General features: G+C 32.9%; 1 protein-coding gene across 1 annotated transcript; it reads right to left on the bottom strand.

Annotated features, from left to right (window-relative positions):
* Window positions 1-303: 303 nt before the first annotated feature.
* LOC126978558 (uncharacterized) lies at window positions 304-23,296 on the bottom strand. The gene is made up of 9 exons (XM_050827506.1): window positions 23,208-23,296; window positions 13,723-13,815; window positions 12,204-12,338; window positions 9,122-9,262; window positions 6,458-6,557; window positions 5,378-5,491; window positions 3,174-3,266; window positions 1,371-1,494; window positions 304-669 (listed from the first exon to the last, which is right to left on the bottom strand). The coding sequence occupies exons 1-9, from the start codon at window positions 23,210-23,212 to the stop codon at window positions 383-385; spliced, it is 1,092 nt and encodes a 363-aa protein (XP_050683463.1). The 5' UTR covers window positions 23,213-23,296; the 3' UTR covers window positions 304-382.

Genomic DNA, 23,296 nt, shown 5'->3' with positions numbered 1-23,296 from the left:
AATCATTGCAAGATATTATAAATTATTAATTTCTTCTATCTATATAACTATATTTTTATTTCATCGTAATAATATATAAAATAAATTTTTGGAAAAAATACTACAAGCTGTTAGAATTGTTATTTTCAAATTTGGTGCATGCAAATAGAGTGAAAATGTTCTTTACAAATACAAAACAATATGAAGATTATTGTTAAAGATATTAGATATAGCAAATTCAATACATGTTTAAGCAATACTATGCAATTTTAATATATATATAAAGTAAATTTAATTTAGGAGAGCTGGTAGTTTGGTAAATATCAATAGAAATATAAAACCAGTAGGTAAAGTAAAGTAAAATTGTAGTTTAGAGATAGAGCTATTTATAGAACCGATAAGTTTACGAACAAATATGACATGGCTTTCTTATTCTTCTGTTACTTCTGAGATCGTGTTTCAGATATCGGCAGGATGTTATGGGCTTAATAATAGGCTCCTCTAGGAGCCAAGCCAGATACGCAGGTCTTGTATCTTCGAACGGGGACCGGCTCTCTGGGTTACTTTCATTAACCGCCTCGAGACATGTATATAGGACTTTTCCTAAAATATAAGTGATCTCTTGGGGGTGCCAATTATTACTAATTTCCCTCATGGTGTCGGTAGCGATGTCAGTCAGTAGCGGCTTGTCTGCAACATAGTTATTATATATTTAATATATTATATTAGATAATTTATATGTCTACATAGAGCCTCTTGCCACTATATAACCGATGAAAACAGCTATTTGTATGTCACGTTGTGTTAGCATGCGTGCATTACTCAAAATAGAGGTTAAGTGTCTACCTCAACTGCCACAGTCTATCTAGGCGTATAAATGCTATAATTATCTATTATATCACATTTTTCGACAAGTGGAGAAATGTGGTGTTTGCAACGACAGCCGAATTTGTAGGCCCCACTCAGGCTCTTATTTTAATGATAAATAATGCATTAATCTCCCTTGGATGTATTTAAACTTTAATTTTTTAAATTTATATTCTTTGGTGGAATCTGTTCTTAAAGCCGAGCATATGATCAGATTGGGTACGGCTGAACCATCGGACGCGGTCATATTCGATGGTATATGGCATTGTCCATCGCACTAATTTATTATTATTATTTATTACCGTTCGGACCGTACCGAGGACAACGCCGGAAGAATTGGCGCTAGTCGCCTACCGGACCGTCTGATGGTCCTAACGTACCAAATCCGACCATATGTTTAGGCTATTAGTAATTGCAAGTGTGTAAAACACTAGTTTACCGACTGCATAGAAAAAATTCCTTTATCAGTCCTATTTTCAAGCAAAAACTTAATATTATAATACAGACAAAGTAAGAAACCTTACTTATCAGATTAGTCTTGAGGCTGAAGACGTTCATAAACCTGGGGCGAGGATACTTGCAGTAATTCACAGTCCAGACAATTCTCATGGTGTCTTCTGCGCAAGTTAAGAGAAAACCCCCTTCAGCCTGAAACATAAACTCATTCTTATTCACAATAACACGCACACACAATTAGTTAACTTAGGTACTAGTGTAAAATACTTAGGATTACCACGACTTGGACTGATTGTACTTAGACTTGACTTACGTACAACTAAGCTGAGTGTAAGCTTAGCATAATCTTTGATTTCGTTTTTATGGTCATTTGACAATGCAAAAGTCAAGTTCACGTTTTACGTAAGTAAAATCTGAGCTAAGTATAAGTACGCTCTATAAATCTCAGCCTAAGGGCAGTACCCAATATACTTTCTACAAATAGAGATAAATTACTACCTTCTACTGTCAGTAATTAGCTGTCAATAATCTGAAGCTGTCCCAATATACCCGATAAATCATTCTTATCGCCTTATATTGGGGTGCGTGTAATTAAGTAGTAAGTAAAATTTCAGTCGCTGGTAAGCTATACGTTGTCCCATTGACAGAGGTGCTCGGATAAGGTGAGTTACCGTCGATAGGTTTATCGGGACAGAAGAGTCAACGATAGTTACGATTTTTATCTCAGGTACATGATAGACTGAATTTTGGGAACGGCCGTTAGAGTAATCCATTTCTAACTTTTTTTTATTTTCTATGTTCTCCGGTTGTTTGTATTTATATTGCGAGATTACGCTATAACTCATGTGGTTCTTTCTTTTATTTATTTAAGCAACCAATTCAGCCAAAGACAATAAATACATAAGTCTTTCCTATAGATATTGGGCACGATACTCAAATCAACAATATAGCACTTGATTATAATAAATTACCAATAATTATACAAAGTAAATTAATTATTACTTAATATAATTATTACTAAGTTACAACCACCGCGTAGGTTGAAGTACGTATAATTGTTATTGTTATATATTGTTCTACGACCATGTAATAAAAAAACCCATAAAAGCCACTTAATTACAAGCCCTCAATGAGTCTCTTTAGCATATTGGTGGTATCTTGAGATTCGACTACAGCTAAATAGCGACACACAGCAGGAAATGGCTGGGTAAAATATATTTTTTTTTTCTATTGTATATCAATATAGATTTCATGCTCAAACAATAATAAATTACAACACGGTTATGAGTATTGATCCTCTTATTTCTTTTTATATGTTCATAAAGTGAAAACTACTGGGCCAAACTATGTAAAATTTGGCACCTATTTCGCATCGAACAAAAGAAATCGTAAATCAGATCATAAATCTCATAGTAATCGGTGTACATACATAAAAAATACCAATCGAATTGATAACCTCCTCGTTTTTGAAGTCGGTTAAAAACTACCACCCATTCAAAATAGACTGCATCAGACCTGAGAATAACGGAACTCTTAAAAGTGGAAATTTTACTTTATATATCTTTCAATATTGTATAGATACGTCTATTTTTAATAATATATTATAATATAATGTATTGAAAATCAATTAAAATTGATATTTATATTATTAAAGCTACTGTTTATTTCAGCGAAGAACTTATCATACATTCTTGTATAATATATATACGTATTTGTTTTTCGACAAGTGCTTGTCGATAATTCAACAAAGCGCGTCCACAAATGCCATGATATCTTTTCTCTGGATTTCCCCTTATTTTCAGGTCATTTCCATGAGAATTTTTCCCGTTCTGAAAAATAATTCAATTTAAATTATTTTTTTTCCATATTACCCTTTTATATACATCTAGCGCAGAAAACCGTTCCTGCAGTTTCATTATTATATCTTCTCTTTGACGGCAGGAAGCTGTGTACAGGAGCAGGGTCTAAAATAAAACACACCGACACAATATATTATCATACCGTACAATCGTAAAAGACATTGTACTCTTCCATATAAATTATTTTTTATTTTACTTTACATTCAACTAAATAAATATAAGAAAACCATTTACATATTGTCTTCACATATGTTTAAATATTGCCTGCATGCATGCATCTTAAATTATAAATAGAAATCTAAAGAAACTAGGTATATAAGAGCGCTTATTTAGAGACGAAAACTTCATGTTTTTGTGTTTTTCCCAGAGCTGTATCAGAATGATGTGTGCAAATGATTCGATGATTATAACGATTTTAGAAAGGCTGAGATATACAGCGTATTTAGACATTGCTCAGACTTTACTTACCTACGTAAAACTTAGCTGAGTGTGAGCTAATCATTATCTTGGATTTCGTTTTTATAGTCACATGACATTTGAAATTATGCTGATTTACGCAAGTAAAGTCTGAGAAAAGTACTACGCTGTGTAAATCTCAGCCTTACGGTCAATAAACTATCTACAGATATAGATAAATTACTACCTCCTACTGTCAGTAATTAGCTGTCATTAATCTGAAGCTGTCCCATTGACAGGCAGCGTGTACGGATAAGCTGAGATACCGTGGATAAGTTTATTGGGACAGAAAAGTGAACGAAAGTTACGATTTTTATCTCAAGTAAGAGATACGATGAATATTGGGACAGGCCATAAAGCCTACAGAGCGAAAATATATACTATACTGTGAGTACCTACTGACAGTTGCTAATAAGACGGCATTCTGCTTATTCCTTTGTAGCATTTTCACGAAAATTTACGTCAGATTTAATTTTTTAGTACGAATCCAATATAATTTTTTATTTCATGCGTTTGACCAGCGCACCCTAATAAATATTATAGTCTTAAAATGCACTTCAGAGCCCAATCATATTTATTTCATGATAATACAGGTATTATTAAATATACAGTTTTTTTTTTCAGTACATTTTATGAACTCATTTATTCAACACAATTATTGTTCAAACATTATAAATCCTGACGAGCCATCATTTTTTATGACGTGTCTGCAAAATTGAATAGCACTCATAAAAATGATCTTTAAAAAATATGTACCAGTACAGACTCCAGCACTGGCAAAGTCTATATTATTATAATTAAGATTAAGGCGAGGTTTTCCCAACACTTTAGGTAAAAATTGCGCGAACGTTAGATTCGATAGGTACGCATAGGACCGGCCGTCGGGCATGGCTGAGAACGAACCGAGCGATGCGGGTCAACGACCCAGAAGGATCGCGTAATATTTTTTAAAACTTACAGTTGTGTTAGAGTACGGAATTACTGTGATAATATTTTTTAATGCATTTTTGAAGTAAATCTTTTCTATCGACGTATGAGAGAAATGTTATATTATGCGCAAAATTATGATTTCAACATTATGGATATCGTATGCGAGATTCTCGAAGGTGCAGAGAACTAATTTGGGATCATTTTTGAAATCCAAGATGGCCGCCGCGCAAAATTATGATTTCAACAATATGGGTATCGTGTCCGAGGTTCTCGAGGGTGCAGAGAACGATTTTGTGATCATTTTTGAAATCCAAGATGGCCGCCGCACAAAATTATGATTTCAGCAATATGGATATCGTGTCCGAGGTTCTCGAGGGTGCTGAACTTGCAAAGTGCAGCAACTAATAATACGACCAAGTGGGCGTACTCGTGCCAGTCTCGAACAATGTGTGACGTTGACGTGCCACATGTACCTTTTGCTAATAATTGAAACTTTTAGTTTGTCGGGTTGCCTAGTACAACTTTGTAACAATAATACTACAAGAAATAAGAAAAACACCGGGATTACATAATTATCATCAGTAAGTATTTTGTATTTTATGTATATGTTAAAAAACTATTTAATACCTATTTGTGGAGGCTTTTAATTGCCCCATATGTAAACATATAGATATATGTATTTGTATTGACGGCTGTTAGTCACCCTATGAAAAAAAAATGATAAGTAACTCCTGTTATACCTATTCACTTTATCCTTTCGCGTAAATAATTTCACTTAAGAGTAAAAGAATAATTGCTGGAAAAATAATGGATAAACAAAATATACTCACCTGTGCTATATCGATTGGCGAATGCAGTGAATTTATCACGTTTTTAATCTCGGGATTTTCTTCCTTCAATTGTACTTGTAATGTCCTGAACGTAACTCTACCAGAGTTTCTGTCCTAAAGATATAAATTCATAAAATCATAATTATGTGCACCAGGAGGCTAATAAATAGACCTAAATACAGAAATGTATTTAATTTTTAACATAATTTGTATTATATGATTGTACTTTATTTATTTATCATACCATTTAATAAAGATATTATTATTATCTCTTCAAGTTTGGTTAATTTGAATATGAGAGAAATAACTTATCTTAACTCAAGTAATATCAGAATTGTTTGAATTGTAAATTTGAAATAGAAAAAGATATAACTTAATTTCAATAAATAATATACTAATTTCGAATTAATTCAAATTTGATGCCCACAGTTTTTAATTCCGATTGCAGACTTTGTAAGTGAGATAATGACTGAGCAATTTAAATTATTTATTAGCATATTATTAAAAAAAGTAAATAATAAGAATTTTTGGGGTATAAAAAATATATGACGACCGATTTTCAGACGTAACAAATATATCGTACACAAAATTTATCGTACTACAATCTTATATCTTTAATTTTATATTCCGATTATAATATATATATAGCTCAGATGGGACATTGGGAGATCCGGAAAGCATAAGACCCCGATTCGAATCCAGATGTCCAAAAAGTTTATTTGTTCAAGTTTTGTACCAACATTCTTAAAAATTCGTGGTCCGGATATTAATCATTATGAACGATTGCCATCTTGCAACTCTATTGCGTAAATTATGTGGATGGAATAGAATAATATTAAAATCGCAATACAAATAGGTGTTGATCGTAGACGAGTGTAAATTTGAAGTTGAATGTATTTTTTAATGTTGAATCATAATAAAATATACTAAAAATTCAAAAAGAAACCCTTAGGGGTATGAAAAATAGATGTTGGCTGATTCTCAGACCTACCCAATTTTATTTTTTATTTTACGAAAGAAGTTTGGTAACAAACACCGGGACACGACAATTTTATACTTAGTATATAAGATATTACTTACTGGGTGATGACAATGAAACGACACATCGTATTCAATAAAGTCTACTTCAAGATTAGCCGTCACAAAATACCATATTCCGGCCCCTTTTATTTGTCGTTTCCTGCAACAATAAATAATATTATGTTCTTTAGTACCCTCAGGCTATTATATTAAATAATAAGTTTAATTGTACAATATTACTTTATAAACGTATTTATTCGATGAAACAAAAGCCCGCTGAGTTTTTTGCGCCCATTCTTCTCAGGTCTAAGGCATTCATTTTGGAATGAGTGGTAGTTTTTGACTTTCAATAAGTGATGTCATATCCTATTTTGAATAAAAATATTTGAATTTGAATTTTGACAAAAAACACCCTCAACTGTGATATTATAATGTAACAAAAAAGTAACTTCAACTTAACATTAGATATACCTAGAAGACGAAAAGCAGCGATACGAAAGCTTCTTCAAATAGAAAAAAAACGAGTTAGACCATAGGACTGAAGTAAACCGAAATATGAATTTTTAAAATTGTTCAAGAACGAAATGAAATTACGAAATAATCGAAATGTGTGCTGGGACATACAGAACAAGTGAAACTTAAACGCACACAGATTAAAAACATAATATATTTCCCGACAATATTGGAAAACAAATATTTTCAAGAAAAATTAAAAAAAAATATTTCCAAAAAACGTAATATAATTTTGTGTAATATATAGGTATTTCCAAAAAAAATATTTCAAAAGAACCTAATATTTTTAACAACAAAAAATTAAAAAACAATAATTCATAAAAAAATATTACAAAACAAAACGTTTCCAAAAAATATTTACTTATTTTAAATACACTCAAATCAATATTTATTACTAGCTGACCCGACAGATATTTATTACTAGCTGCCGGACAGACGTTGTTCTGTCAATAAACGGTTCGAGAGATATGGTAAATGCGTGGGTAAGTGCGTGGGTGGGATCGTGAGACAACAAACTATATATGTAAACCTTCCTTGAGCTTCAACAAATCTATTACAAAAGATTTCATTGAGATCGGTCGAATAGTTTAGTAGTTATTAAGGAACATACAAACATACATTCTCTTTTATTATTATAAGATTATGACGTTATTACGAAGAGAGAACGGATGTCTAAACCGACAAAAAAATGTGTTCTATTGTTTCTTCTAACGTGACTAGTAATGCCATAATAATTCAATTTTGTAGGATTATAGAGTGCAATGTCGAATGTTTACAGCTTGTTTATTTTTATTCATCTGCTAGGTGACAAGTGACATCTCTGCTCTGACAACAGTTATTCTCAGTCTAAACTTTTATACCTACCGCCAAAATCGTCCGTCTGTAAATATTTACTCGCATATAGTTATATATACTGCTCTAATGGGCATGGGTAGTAACCATAAAGAGGCAGCAGAGAAAGTTCAAATAGCGGTAAACACAGTAGTGAAGTGGACTAAAAAATGGAGAATTAAACTTAATGAAAGTAAATCTGTTCATGTAAACTTTAGTAATAAGAAACCAGATTACGAGCTAGTTTACATTAATAAGAAAGTAGTACCATACAGCTGAATATCTGGCCATGACTCTTGATGGAAGGCTCACGTCACGAAAGAAAGAGAACAATTAGAACTTCGTTTTAAAAATATGTACTGGCTTCTAGGAAGACACTCTAAGGTGTCAGCACAATATAAATTTTTATCGTACAAGCAAGTCCTTGTGCCTGTATGGACTTATGGGATCCAGCTGTGGGGCTTTAAAAATTCACAATTATAAAACAAACCGTTAAAAGTTACAACTAATCGCGTGCTTGGGATTTTTATCATAAGATCTACTAGGGCAAGAAAAGTAAAAAACCGAATATATAATATACACAACTATTATAAATTTAATTGTTGTTTCTGTGTTTAGACTAATAATTAACCTGCTAATTTTCTTGATGAGTTTCGCATATTTGATAAAATGTTCAATGAAAACATGAGACATCCATCTTGAATAAATTCTCAGCTAACCAAGCGCGCAACATAACGTATTAATTATAATATTCATCAGATCGTTCGTTGTCTGTTGTAAAGGGGTGAGGAATGGTGATCACAAACAATCCATATGCCTCATATGCTAGCTTGCATAAAACAATATAATCACTAAGCGCCATCGGGCAGGGCATACGAAATATAATATCAGACAAGATGTTACAAAATTCTACACCTAGTACTATAAAATCATAGAAAACTATATCTGTATATATAAAAATGAATTGCTGTTCGTTAGTCTCGCTAAGACTCGAGAACGACTGGACCGATTTGGCTAATTTTGGTCTTGAATTATTTGTGCAAGTCCAGAGAAGGTTTAAAAGGTGAATAAATAGGAAAATGCTGCTAAATTAAATAAAAACAACAAATTGTCTTGATTGGTTTGACAGTTACGCTGTGAAACAATTTCATTACGACAGCAGGGTGCATATTTTACGAAGTAATTTTTGATGTTATGATATATTATTGACAAATTCATACAAAAACATTATTTTTTTTATTATATACAGAACAACGTCTGTCGGGTCAGCTAGTAATATATAAGAATAATAAGTACCCTACCGAAACATTAATGTTACCGACAAAGCGCAAAGAATTAGTAAGTATTCAACACGTCATAATATTGGTACAGTTTACTTACTTGTGTAAAACCGGTGCACCCTCCAGTTGCTCCACGTTAAACGCAAATACACGGACATCGTCCGTAGTAACCATTTTGCGTATGCATGGTTCCGAGTCCTCAGTCAAAGTCAAGATAGGTTTTAGCACGGCCGATGAGGAACTTAAGGAAATAAACAAAATTTCATGGTAATGTGTGCAATGTGTACAAGACGTGTATTTGTCTCTTTTATGCACTATTATGAAGATAGTGACAAAACAACCATAATCACGGATTACGTATTGAGACACCTTCAGATACGTAAACCTATTTAGTAGATATTATTCTATATATATAATAATAACCGCTATTGACGTACTATAAACAACTATATTCCCAATGGCCTATTAAAAATACGCCGAGTGGTTTTGTATATATACATATACATTCGTTATACAAATAACATTAAATATTAATTAAAATTAACACCTTATAGAGTGGTACTAATGTTCAAAGTCGAAGAAATATGCGAAAGAGACGCTCGTCGGCGATGTATTTTGTTTCAGCAATTGAGAGCAATATTCAAAGAAATTAACGTCTTGACTGTTGCTTCTCAATATATTCTTATGTACGTATGTTCATAGGCACATTTGAATTTGCTAGAAACTGTCAACTGATAACCATAATGTTAACACCAGAGACAGACATAAACTTATAATGCCTACTACTCGACCTAGACTTACTTACGCACCATAAAAGACTTACTAACTCGAGTTAGTAAGTCTTTTGTGGGGCGATGTATATGTATTTTATTTCAATAAGTGATGTGAATTTATTCTGAATAAAACTATTTGAATTTGAAATATAATTATAATAGCAAAATGCTTAGATTAAGAATTGGTGTCCGCTGCGCTCCAACTCGATACCGCAGTGGTATTTGTAAAGTGCGGCGACTAATACTCAAGCCAGTCTCGAACAATGCGTGACGTTGACGCCACATGTTCTGTTAAACTTAGCTAATAATTGAAACTAAAATGTCGGGTTGCTCAGTAAAAATTTGTAAAAATAATACTACAAGAAATAAGAAAGACACTGGGATTACATATCATCAGTAAGTATTTTGTATTTTATTAATTACAATGTAAAATAACACGAAGTGTATGTTACAAAATTTGAAAGATGCCATTGAGTGTCAAGATTCCTCACACACGAGCATCTAATAGTTGCTATTACGCTATTGTTCTTAGAAAGTGTGAATTAATCCTTAATCCTGTTTAAAAACGCCAAGTTAGTTACATAATCTTATTAATTTAAAAGGGTAAATACGACACTCCAACCTTTTTAAGTTATGATATGCGGTTATATGGTCAGTTTTTCACTAAATAGTTTGCCATTGCGGGGCGTTTTATTCAAAGCGCGGTCGAAACACAACTGAACGAAAACTCTGCCTAACAGCGCAAAAACTCTTTGCTACAGAATTTTTAATTTGAATGTGAGTCTAGTCGTTTATTGTACTTCAATGTAACCGCCATACTAAATAATAAGAATTATTCTTTTATTGTTGTTAAGTTTAGCGTGAACTGTACTTCGGTAATAGTGGTAATGGTTATGCGTACACAAAACCAAACCTTTTACACACAGTGGTGTATTCATACATAATACATATATTAAGTACATTAAGCACATACAACCAGTCAAGAAGGTACGTGTCAACTTTTAAAAATTATTTCATTCTAGTCAATTAAAAATTAAAAATAATAAAGTATGTTAAATTTTTTATAAGATGCCATCGAGTGTCAAGATGCCACGAACACGATCGTTCTTAGGAAGTGCGGATTAATCCTTAATCTAAGGCAAAATGATTAATGGTAGTTTTTAAAATCATTTGCCGTGAGTGTGTCGGTCTTCGACACTGACGTAGTTATCGGCAGTATTTTTTGTTTTCTATCAAAATAATAAGCAAGATTTATACTTTTATTCTGACAACACTACATTACGTCCAAATAACATTAACAATGGTATTTTGACAACTGTCAATCGATTTTGAAGTGATACATGTAAATGGCGTGGTTTTAAAAACCACCGGCCGGCGACATCTCGAAAATCGTGAATTACTAAGAAAATCGTTCGTTAAGGTAGTGAGTCTAGTTTTTTTGTTTGTTTTACATATGCATTGTTTGGTACAGAAGTGAGCTTTTATTTTTTAGATTGAAAAGACATTGTGCGTACATTTAAACATAACTTATAACATTGCAAGTTGTATTTTTTTCTTTTGATGCTGATGTTCATTACTGACTCAATTATTTACGTTTGTTCAGTAATCGACACGTTTCGAAAATTAACTTTATCTTACAAATTGTTGCTGATTTCATACCGTTCTTTTTAATACGACAAATCGATTTATCATTGAAAATCTGGTTTTTCTTAATGACAACTGGATGACAAGCACTTTTTTTCCTGTTTATAATTTCTTATCACATGCCATCGTCTACTGTTGGGCTATCGGAAGGAGTTTTTGCCAAAATTGTCATGCTTGGCATGCGGGTTAGTGAACGTATGTCATTTATTTGTTTTGAACAAAACAACGTGCATAAAATATCAATTCGTTCATTGTGTCGATCATTGGGTGTTCACTACTGATGTGTGTCGATTACTGGTGGTCCATTACTAAATTTGTGGTTACATACTGACACAATTAATATTTTTAACAATAAATTTTTTTCATCTTTTGATAGGTAAAATTGGCACAATCAAAAGCAATATACCTTTTATTGATTATATATCTGTTAATATTCGACAATCATTAAAAGTCAGACGATACTTTTTATGTGTTGTATACTAATTGGTCAAACTAAGCAAATTCCTAAAAGTGTCGATAACTGCCACGACTACGGTGAAAATAATATTATATACAATCTACTTTAAAATATTTAGCAATTTGACATACTTAATTTTTTTTTTAATTGTACAATTGTGTGTCTTTATGTAAAACATATCTAAGTATATCATAGTACTATCATTGTATGCATGCAGTATATTATACAATGTTTAAATAAGTAGACCATTATAAAACAGAGACACAGATAAATAGAAGACTACAGTGACATAGAAAAAAGCTATATACCTGGCTTCATTTACAGGACTTCTTCTTTCACTGTATCCTGGCCGTGGCCAACCCAAACCGGCGTACGGACGGTGGGAAAAAAGTGCCGACTTCTTTTGGTACTGCCGGCGTTCCAAAAATGCGTCATCGATTTTCCTGAAATTCATACTTGAGCTGCAGGAAACACAAGGAAAAAACAGTGTGTGATTAAGACCACCTGAGACGAGATGTGAAAACTTTACTAAGGCGTGTTTAATGACACGAAATACATAAGAAAAGGCTTTCACGAGAGGTCAAGCCTAGTAATTAGATCTCTTCAAAACTAATGAATTTAGCCAAACCTTGGTACATATATACATAATTATTATTGGTGCTATTGTACGCTTACCTTGTTACTGAAGTTGCGAAACAGTGTTAGTTTTTTTTTAATAATTACAGATCAGAGTCCATCAGGTTGCGTTCCGAAAATATGAGTTTTTATTCATCGCCTATCACGAGAAATGCCGAAAAATGTTTTAACATGAGTGCGCAGGTAAAAAAAACTGTTACATCTGTATTTTAAAGTTACCACTAAGAATTAAAGTACACTTATTATCAAAAATTAAAAGAGAATTAGGGCATAGTGTGCCCTTACAATTCACAGTAAGTAATGTTATTAATTGGGATATCTTATGGCAGTTCATGACGTTGGTAGCGCTTGTTTACACATCAAGCTGACATGTGTGTTTAAGAAAGGCACAAAATAAATTTGAGTTAGTTAAAATGATATTATTATAATAATAATGACACTCTCTTACACAAATTATCTTGCGTCAAACTAGGCATAAACTGTACTATGGGTGCAATACAACGTTATTTTTAATAATACATATACTTACTTAAACATACATAAATACAAATAAACATCCATGACTCGGAAACAAACATTCATATTCATCATATAAATGATTGCACCTACCGGGATTCGAACCCGGGACCTCAGGCTCAGTAGGCAGAGTCACTAACCACTGGGCTGTGGGGTTGTGATGATGAAGAATTAATGAAAAAATTTTTATGAGTCCACTCCCTTATGTACTCTGTGTTCAACCTACTTCTGGGTTATGTAAGTCAGTACCTACATGAAGTAATGTCTATCGTAAACAATAACGTTCTATAGATACATAAGTATATAGACAAATCACGTCAAGGAAAACCTTCGAATGCTATATCTATACATTGCCGCATTTACTGCAGTTGTTTTAAATATTTTTGGTCAAAAAGAAGCAATGAAAAACATTTATTAAGTTTAGGTTACGTGTGTTAAATTTAGAATCCGATTCGGACAGTGACCGATAACACACCACTAAGGATAAAAGTGTGCTTACATTGTCTAAGCACACTTTTGCCGTCCCGCTATCTGAATCCGAATAATAATGTCCATTAATGTTTATATTATATTATTCCTTATTGTCTTTAAATGTAATAATTACGAATGTATGAACGTATGAATCTCTACACATGCGTCCTATACGTATTTCATTCTAAAATGATAATTACTTACCTGGGGTTGATGCAATATTTTATTAAACTCGGTGAACTCGGCGTCGGCAATGTAACTCCTTGGCTGCGACGCTTCTTCAATCGCCGTTCAACCCTTAACACAATGTAATTATTACATAAATATCATATTACGGAGAGACGGAGATAATAATATAGTGAATGGACCACTGTTTTTTCTAGAAATATCGATAGATTAGCATCTAAACTCCAAGGTTAGTAGGCATACTTTTGTAACTGTCAAAGCATTATGACATACAGTAAATTTATTATTCTAAGCTTAGATAATGCATACATCTAGATAGAGCTTCTTGCTAGATAACTGATGAAAACAGGCCAGGTTTATTACTTTAGTGTGCGTGACAAGCTACGTCTTACACTCGCGATTTGTATTGTCACTTTGTCTTAGTGTGCGTGCATGGCTCAAAATAGAGATTAGTTGTCTACCCCAATTTTTTCGACGTTTTCACAGCTGTTACAGTTTATCACGACGTGTAAATGATCTAAGATTCTTAGATTAATTCTATACTTAATTAAAATACATGTTATATATATCTACAAATAGAAATTATAGCTGAAATATGATTTGTAAAAGTTGGTCTGGTCTTATCATAATAAAATAGGTAATATATTGTTATTATCTATATTTTTTTAATATTAGAGTATTATAATTAATTTATACAGTCATGGACTTTAGAGGAACGCACGAATAACTATTGATTTTTATTATTGTAATTATTGGGAAAACATACATAAATCCTATAATAAAATACGATTTGCACTTTGTGAGTGCCGGCAGAAGTGAAAAATTGAACAGTAACGTTGTGCATTTTTGAATGTTTTGAAATGGTTTTTTTTTATGATAATAAGGGACGAGGCGAGCAGGACGTTCAGCTGATGGTAATTCATACGCCCTGCCCATTATAATGCAGTGCCGCTCAGGATTCTTGAAAAACTCAATTCTTAGTGGCACTACATCTTCACCTTGAAACATAAGATAAATAAGTACAATCAATCTCCATTTCACTCTCTGAACTGTTGGAACTCATTCTATTTTTTTATAAATTTATATTTATTAAGTAGGTATGTAAATAACAAATCAAGACAAATTTTCAGCATTGCCACCAATTTTTTTTTATCATCTGTGCCGACTGGCAAACGCAAATAGACTATGGTATGCCAAGAATGATAATGATCCGATCAAAGAGTATTTAATAACCCCAGCACGCCGTTTAATACAACATAGCAGGAGCGATGTAATGTTCCCAATTCAAAAAACGCTCCTGCAATGGATTTGATTTTCTTTGTCATAAAATTCCATACTTCGCGTGTTCTTTTTTGAAAATAATGACAATGGTAAGGCAGCCCACGATGCTAAATGGGGATTTACTCGAGTGTCGTAGAGACCTATTGGGTTGCAAAGCCTACATGATAAGAAGAAAAAAATATTATATGGTATGTATGTTAAATGTTTATACCTTTTCATCGGTAGGGGAAGCGGCTATAGATTTTTAAATATGTAAAAAAAAACTGTTGCATGGACATCCTCGAGCGCGTCAGATATTGATAGCATCAATGCCCTACGTATTTTTCATAATATACGTATGTTAATCTGATTGTTTGCATGGTGCGGGTGGTTGTATGTAAGGGTTGAAAATTAAAAAAAAAATTAATCGAGCGCGTCAGATTTTCTAAGGGAGTGTTAAGTGCACCAAAAAAAAAGCTCTCATTCACTAATCTGACGATTTCGATGGGACCCAAACACGCGGCCATTTTCATAGTGTGCAAAAAAAATTCGCCATTTTGAAATACTCAAGCGCGTCAGATTAAGATATATATGGTTCATCTTTATGTTCTAAACGCTCTGTGTAATAATCTGACGATTATCTAGAGGGATTCGCCTGATCTGACAAAAAAAAATTAGAAAAACGGTTCACCCTAAAGGCCATCACTGCAATTTCCCGCTAATTCCATTCCTGGGCGCTTAAAATTGTACTTATGATATTTTTGAGCTCAAAATATAATTTATGTGATATTTTGAGCTCGCTGAGTTAAAATAAATAATATTTTTATGCATTTGAGCTCTCCCAGCTCGAAAGTCTGATAGATGTTTCATAGAACACTATTTTTGGAATTTTCAAACCGCAATAACTTTTGAATGGGTCAAGCATTTTTCACGCGGTTGGCGGCATTCGACGCAGTTTTATCATCCTCATAAGTAATTTTCTAGTTTTAATTGATCGAACCAAAAATTTCGGAGTAATCCCGAAAAAATAATTTTTCTTTCGTTCACGATATCTCAAGAACGAATTAACAATCAATTTTGACCAGGTGGTGATCGACGTGATTTTTCAAGCTCAAAGGCGGATTCGTTTTTGAAGTTGATCGATAAAGCCGTTTGAAAGTTATTCCAAAAAAACCACTTTCAAAAAAATTATTCATTGCACTGTGCGTGATATAAATCATTTAATGATGATTCCATCGACAATTCGAGGTTATCATAATATGTTCCTCGAGATTTTCGGATAACCAAGCCGGTTATCGCTCCGACGATATTCCAAAATATTTAATTTTTTTTTTTTTTGTTTTTTTATTGTTTCTCCTGTAAATTTAATTGTTTTTTGTAAGGTACTTTCACCACAAAATACACATTTTAAATTAATATCAGTCATAATAAATATTTATAAAGTTTAATTCTCATAAATAATATTAAAATAGCAAAAAAAGCCAAAACGTTGGAAACATGTTGTAAACAGTATGCCACGAACGAGTCTTTATGATCAGCTGTGATGGCGTCATGACAACAGCAACCAGAGTGGGGACGGAGTGAGAGAGTAATAGATGGAGAAAGAGTGAGAGAGAAATAGAAACGCAGAGAAGGAAATGTAGGCATCACGCAGCTGCACGCATTTAACTTTATCGACGAATTTTTGTTATTTCGGCTTGCGGAAATCGTCAGATTATATATTTTTCATTATTCTTAAATTATTTCCTTCAAAATAAAAAAAATTTAGCTACGTTCGAGAATGTCGAGATGACGTTTTTTTTACAACTTTGCTGCCCTCCCCTTTCTTTACGTAACGATGATGTGATTAACTCACCCTACCTTAATCTGACACGCTCGAGAATTTCTGATATTCCATTTTGATGTTGGGCCTCATGTTTGGTGGAGGTACTTAACCGGGTACAAGGTATCCCCCTGTATATTAATCTGCCACGCTTTAGTAAATCCCGAAATCCTCGCTTGGGCTCCCCTACTACAATATTTCCATGCAAGTTTGAGGATTATTCATTTATTGCGCTATCGTACACAAAAATAACAATTTATATTATAAAGAAATTAACACTTCAGAACTATTAAAAATATTTTACTTTCAAAATTTTATCTCTTAGAAATATCAACTTTTATCCATAACTTTCATCTATACATATAAATAAAATTGGAGTGTCTGTTTGTAATATTGAAATAACCGTTTTTTACTACATATATATATATATACACTGGCCTTCAAAAGTAAGTATCACACTTTGAAAATTGGGATAACATTTTAAGTTCACAAGATATACTTTCGAAATAAAAAGGACTCCAAAGAGAATTTAATTTTGTACATAAAAACTTTATAGTCGGTAACCTTCTTTTAAGAATTGGCTGTAAAAACAAAACCATTCCAAAGTGGACGTTTCCGAATTATAATTATTTTACCATTCACATTTTTCTTTCTGTTTTAAATTTTTTTCAAGATCGATGGGTCTTTGTTGTTTTAGAAAATTTGAAAATGTTGTTTTAAAATTTATGCTAAAAAGCACATAACATTTATTTATCATGCCTCTTTCAGTTGAAGAATGTGCTAGGATCATGGCTTTTCTGGAACTAGGCATCAGTATGCGTCGCATAGCAAGAATGTTGGGTGTGACGGTACGAACGGTCCAGAAGGTAAAGCGAAGGTACGAAGAGACTGGACACCATCTGAGGAGACCTTGTAATGGCAGACCCAGGTGTACCAGTGCCCGAGAAGATCGTTATATTATTTCCACTGTGTTAAGAAATCGCCACCAAAATGCAGTTGAAGTCCAGCAACAGCTACTTCAAACCCGGAGGGGCTACATTAGTGACAGTACAGTGAGAAGACTTGCTGAAGCAAATTTGAAACCCCGAAGACCAGCGAGTGGCCCAAAACTCGAGAGACAGCAACGAGTAGCGAAACTGCGATACGCCCGTGAACACATGCAGTGGGATGAAGAAGAATGTTCAAGAATTTTGTTTGCAGATGAGTCTCAATTCTCCCTTTACACTTCTGATGGAAGGCGAAGTGTTTACAGGCGACCTGGTGAGCGATACCTTCAAGCCTGCATCTCAAAAAGAGTCCAATACGGTGGAGGCAGTGTACATGTATGGGCTGGCATATCTTCAGAAGGTCGCACTGAGCTAGTAGCCATAGAAAATGGCACCCTCACTGGGCAAAGATATGCTCAAGAGATTCTCAATGAGTATGCAGGGCCGTATTTAGCAAATATGGGTGATGGATCGATGCTGATGCATGATAATGCCCGACCACACACGGCTCATATCGTACAAGAGTATATTCACGAGGTCGGTATCAGCGTGATGGCTTGGCCATCAAGAAGTCCTGATCTCAACCCGATTGAACACGCCTGGGATGAGCTTGGGAGGCTAGTCAGAAGTCGCAGACCACCACCTACTACCCTCAGGGCACTAAAGCAGGCCCTGGTAGAAGAATGGGAGAATATTCCTCAACATCGGCTCCGAAACCTAGTGTTCAGTATTCCAAACCGGCTCGAAGCTGTAATCAGAGCTCGAGGAGGTAATACCAGTTATTAAAAATTAAATAACATGTAATACATTTTAGTTGAATTTTTTTTACACTAAACTAAAAATGTCTGTTTTCATTGTTTTATCTTTTTTAAGTTAAAAATGTTACTAATGTATAATTTTAGTTTCTAAGAATTAAAGCCTATAAAATTTGCAACAAAACGTCTTTAATCTTAAATCTCTACCTTCTATAGTTAAGAAAAAAAATTAATTTGAAAAGTGTGATACTTACTTTTGCAGGCCAGTGTATATATTCATCTCTAACAAATCACTAACATTTTTACATACAACAAAATAAAAATAAAATTAATGTTCTCTGTCTGCCTGTCTGTTTGTTCCGGCTATTCAGCTGGACCGATTTTGACGGGACTTTTACTGTCAGGTAGCTGATGTAATAAGGAGTAACTTAGGGTACGTTTATTTTAGAAACATTTTTTTATTTTAGAAAAATAAAGTAATGTTGCAATATCTAAGAAACAGTTTAAATCTAAGCTTAGCTAGTCCATAATAAACAGTAAAAATATTTCACGGCTGAGATTCAATCCCTCGACCACAGTTAACATATGTCTCCTGTCCCAGGACCCCGTAGTTTCGGCATCGCAAACACAATGACTTAACCCACTGGTCCAATAAATGAGTGAAATAGGCGAACTATAATTACTAAGATGTATAAATCTTTGAAATAGTAAGTCTATATACTAGCGTAAAGACAAACAAAGCTTGCGGGAGAGAAGAATATCTATAACGAAGATTAAGCAAGATAGAAAATGAAAGCGAATTGTTACTGTAACCGATTTTGATTGACAAGTCGTAGACAGTCAGCCACGCTTGGCAGTAGCAACTTAGTATTTTGATACTTGAGGCACACCTCGACTAAATATACATATATTTGGTCATGAATTATCGTCAGGGTATAGACACCCTTAGTATATTCTAAGTATATTGTTTGAAGAATATATATAACATATTAGTGTCGAATTGATTGAAGACCAATCTTAGCAGAATTTACACTCAAGAAGGCTCACAACAATTATTAGATGATTATGGATTTCCACAAAATAGCACTTAATTGCTTAAAGGAGACAATTTTTTTTAGACAATAATTTTGAAAATGATGATGACTAATAAATATTTATACTTACTATATAAACAATGTGTTTTTCTTCCTATAAACTGTACAAAACCTTACCTCAATAGTATTTATATGAAATAGTTACCTACTTATTTTATTAAGCCACAACTTTGAAATTATAAAGATGGTTGTTAAATGTTTTTGGTAAGCTATCTGTTTTGGGGGTTATGGTTAGTGCCCTGACTGCTAAACTGAAGTATTGGGGTGTCACACATGCCAGGGTCTATTAATATACTTGTGTGATGAAAATTTTTGTTCTGTGCATCATTGTAAACCATCTTTTATCAGCTGTATCCTTACTCTTCCTACAGGCTCTAGTTTATTTTGATATCAGATCGTACTACCCCTACTTAATTATGGCCGTTTCTGTTTTCTCAAGATATTACGTAATAGCTTATTATTAACTTTTTAATATGATTTTTAGGTTATTTTAACGTTCACATTTTTGTCGTATTTCTCAGTATTTCGGTTAGACTATTTCTAACTAAATATAGCATAATAATAAATCAATACTATACATCATATTTCGAGGTCTAAACATCGAACAAAAAAAACGAAATGTCTCCTTTTATTTACTATTGTGTAAACCTAGGGCATTGTCAGCGGTTTAGAGTATAACCTTGCTTTACCAACTAGCTGGCAGCTTATCTTTTGTACTTTTGTCATTTATATTATTCTTCATTTATAGGTTCTGTTAATCAATACCATACAATCAAAATGAAAATGTATTAAATATAGTAGGAAATTATATAAATCTATTTCTTACAATTCTGATTCTTTATCCGTTTTTTAAATACTTCGCTGCTATTTGCGCTATTTATAACCTAGGTCCTAAAGAAACATTGAGAGCAAAATTTAAAGAAATTAACACTGATGCTTCTCAATATATTCTTGATAATGTTATGTACGTACATAGGCACTTATTTGAATTTTGCTAGAAACTGTCATAACCATAATGTTAACACCAGGAACAGACATAAACTTTTAATGCCTACTTCTGGGCTAAGTTGAGTTAGTAAGTTTTTTGTGGGGGCAATGTATATGCTTTTATAACAAGATCCCAGAAAATGTTCAAAACAAATGTATTACGATATTCAAGAAAATTGTGTAAGTGGTAAAGGTTACTATAACATTTTTGTTATTGAAAAGTAGGATAAAGACAAGAAAAACTGATATGGTGTGTGATCACCTGCATCATGTACCTATACTATATAGTAACAGAGGAATCACAAGAGCACTGCCAACTTACTTTTAGATTTTGAAAACAGAAAACACATAGGTATGGTAGGATTGAAATGGAGGCTGTGCAGTGAGAATCAATGATTCTATGAATTGCTTCACCAATAGTTTTAAAGTAAACATGGGCTTCACTAGTTTGGATTGTTTTGTGAGTAGATGATGGAACATTTACTAGATCCACTTCATGGTTAGTAGATGTGTCTACATAACCGAGACATATTCTCATCACATCCAACCTTAGCTTAGTAGAACATATTTCACAGACTGAAACACTGGTAAGATAAAGGTGGCAGTCCGAAAGAAAATTATCAGGAAAATATTCAAATAAATGGCATAACCAACAACAGATGACTGCAAAAATTCAACCCGACCAATAGTTCTCTGCCAGTGGTTTTGTATACAGATGTGCTTAGGCAGATGCGTAATACAACAAAATACAATAATAATTAACATTAAAAAATGAATAAACTTAATTTACACTCCATCATAATACGATTATTACTACTTGAAAACAGTTCTAGTCAAATTATTATGGTGTCTTTTTAGCCAAATTGGAGATCTTTAACAGCACTAATTAATCATCTGTATGTGATTGCATAATCCCTGTGTGCAGTAATTTGTAACAGCTAACAAATGGTGTTGGTCGAATTCACCTGAAGCCACAGCAACAGCAACTGTCTCTATTTCCCAAATTGACATTTAAAATCAGTTGATATTTAATGGAGATTGGGGGGCTTCCCGTGTTCTCTTTGTTTGTATTTATTATATTCATATTTTCTTAAAATACAATCATACAGAGTGTGAATAAGACTCTATTTATTATGTGTCTGTGTACATAAGTTTCATTTACAATTGATTACCATTAGTCTGATATATCTTATGGGAAATGTTAATGAATTATCTATTTATAATGAATTATATAATTATAATATTAATAAATTATATATTATATGTAATGATAATTATTGCTCTGAAAAGAGTAATCACAACATCTTTGGTATTTTGTAGTTTTGGAGATTGTTCATAAAAGAGGTATGGCTGCCATCCATCCGGATTTGCCCTATTTTGTCTACAAAGTAGTCCATGTTTGGTGTCAAAGTGTCCGGGGAAAATCCGGGTGGGGATCTTATTAGTTTCCTGTTGAAACCCAGCCTATATTTGTGTTAAGGGTATTCCCTTTAACATAACTAAATGCCAAAAATTCAATTAAACAGTATTCTGTTTAATTGAATTATTGGCATTAAGTTACTAATATAGGTACTTAATAATTCAGACCAACAATAGAAACCTGCTAGCTGAACAAATAAATAACTTCACCCATAATATAAATGATAATAAACTCCTAATGCCCATTTAGGTATATTCTGAACTGCATAAAAGTGCACAGTACTTTTTTTGTATACCACCTCACAAAGCTAACATGGAAAGGATGTTTTCGTTAATCATGCAGCAATGGACGAAGGAAAGAAACTCCCAATACGTAAACAAGGTCTCTTCTCTAATCAAAGCTAAATACAATTTCAAGTACCTGAATTCTTCGGACTTTTACAAATTACTGTTGGTTAAGAAAGACATTTTAGCAAACAATGGGAAAACTGTAAAATATCAAAATAAGAAAAAGAACATAATGCTTTATTCGCAAATTTTGTTATTGCAAAAAGTTAAACAAGACGTGTTGAAAACTTGTTTTAAAAAAGTTCTATTACAAATCTGTTTCTTTCTGTTGTTTAGCGTACAACAATCTTTAGGCATTGCTATTGCTGATAAGTCATATTTAAACACGAGTCGAAGCTAGTCTACGGTAAAGGTGTGTCTAACAAAGGTCTAATTTTTTTTTGTTCACTGTCTTAACAAAACGTGTCTTTAGACATTATGTAGTTGCTTAGAATATTGACACTAAATAAAAATAAACGAATATTCTAAGTTATGTTGTATTAACACGAAGTTGTATTTTAGAAGAGATTTTTTTTTATTGGTGTTTGTGACTTGTGTGAGTCAAAAATTATTATTTTTGTTACACTGGCAACTTACCATAAAACCTCTCAGATAGATAATATTTAATTGAGATTAACATAATTTAAGCGTTTGCATTGTTGAATTTAAACTGATATTCTATAAATAAAAAAAGTAGTTTAATAACAAGATGTATAAATTTTTTCATACGTGCGTCCGGCTAAAATTCTATATTTCACACCAATGTCCGGGCTTTTTGATTTTTTAGTTTCTCTACTCCAGTTTCAAAGCACAGTGGTCCAAAGTGGAAAACAAATAAGAAAATCAACCACACCTCATTTCTCGGGGCTTCGACCGGGACCCGTTAAAATTATAAAATAGTTTTTGAGTGGGTCTTGATATGACTTGTTTTCTTTATGAGAT

Source organism: Leptidea sinapis, chromosome Z, assembly GCF_905404315.1.
Source record: "Leptidea sinapis chromosome Z, ilLepSina1.1, whole genome shotgun sequence".
Classification (NCBI taxonomy): domain Eukaryota; kingdom Metazoa; phylum Arthropoda; class Insecta; order Lepidoptera; family Pieridae; genus Leptidea; species Leptidea sinapis.
This window is presented reverse-complemented; position numbering and strand designations above follow the sequence as displayed.